The sequence below is a fragment of the Buceros rhinoceros genome, unplaced genomic scaffold, assembly GCF_000710305.1.
Source record: "Buceros rhinoceros silvestris isolate BGI_N320 unplaced genomic scaffold, ASM71030v1 scaffold31235, whole genome shotgun sequence".
In the NCBI taxonomy this organism is placed as follows: domain Eukaryota; kingdom Metazoa; phylum Chordata; class Aves; order Bucerotiformes; family Bucerotidae; genus Buceros; species Buceros rhinoceros.
The window spans coordinates 18,371-19,109 of record NW_010411626.1 but is presented as its reverse complement, the minus strand read 5'-3'; the positions used below and the strand labels follow the sequence as shown (position 1 = coordinate 19,109).

General features: G+C 58.5%; 1 protein-coding gene across 1 annotated transcript in view; it reads right to left on the bottom strand.

The window, feature by feature from the left end:
* Positions 1–462: 462 nt before the first annotated feature.
* Positions 463–739, bottom strand: part of LOC104493410 (NEDD4-like E3 ubiquitin-protein ligase WWP2) — a gene marked incomplete at its 5' end in the record, with an annotated part of 18,546 nt that continues 18,269 nt past the window's right edge. Inside the window, one exon of the mRNA XM_010136082.1 lies at positions 463–556. Within this exon, the coding sequence (XP_010134384.1) occupies positions 463–556 (94 nt within the window). The remainder of the gene's footprint in view (positions 557–739) is intronic.

Here is a 739-nt window from a genome sequence, read left to right as displayed (position 1 = left end):
GTTTGGGCCACACTGGGAGTGCCTGTTCCTGCTCACCGGCAGCTCAGCCCACATCTGGAAGCATCCGTTTTTCCAGGTGACATGAGGCCCACCCTCCCTCTGCCTTCTCCTGGTCCTCAGGCGGCCACTGCTGGCACCCCATCCCACAGGCCCATCCCTCTGCTCTGCCCACAAGCTGCTGCTCAAGAGCTCAGTCAGTTCCGTGGGCTGTTTGAAAACACGATCCTCTAACGGAGCTCAAAACATGACAGGTTGAGAAGCCTTTTCGTTTTTACAGACGCTGAAAAGGCCTTTCTGAGGCTATGGCGAGCGCTTTCAGGGCAGCAAACCCTGGGTCATCTCACCCATTTCCTTCTAGGAGTGAAAAGCGTTTTCTGCCGCCTTCCCCACTTCTGTGCACACTCCTGTGCACCCACTACAAACTAGTTCAGCAGCCGAGGTGCCGGGTGCCCCCAGAGCCCCTTACCCCGGAGGCAGAGGTCTCTCCCATGTGGTGGTCTTGTTGTTATGGTCTACATAGTAGACTCTACCGTTCGGCAGCTCTCGCTGTTCCCACCTGCAAGAAAAAAAGACAAAATCTCCTGAGACAGTTGGTACTTGCTGGTGCAGGGCTCCCTGGATGCGCGTCCACACCGCTCCAGGGCAGCTGGGGAGAGCAGCACCCCCAGGAGGAGGTGGGGCGAACCCGAGGCAGAGGAGACTGCGCCTGCCCTCCCCTCAGAAAGGCAGCGAAGCGGCT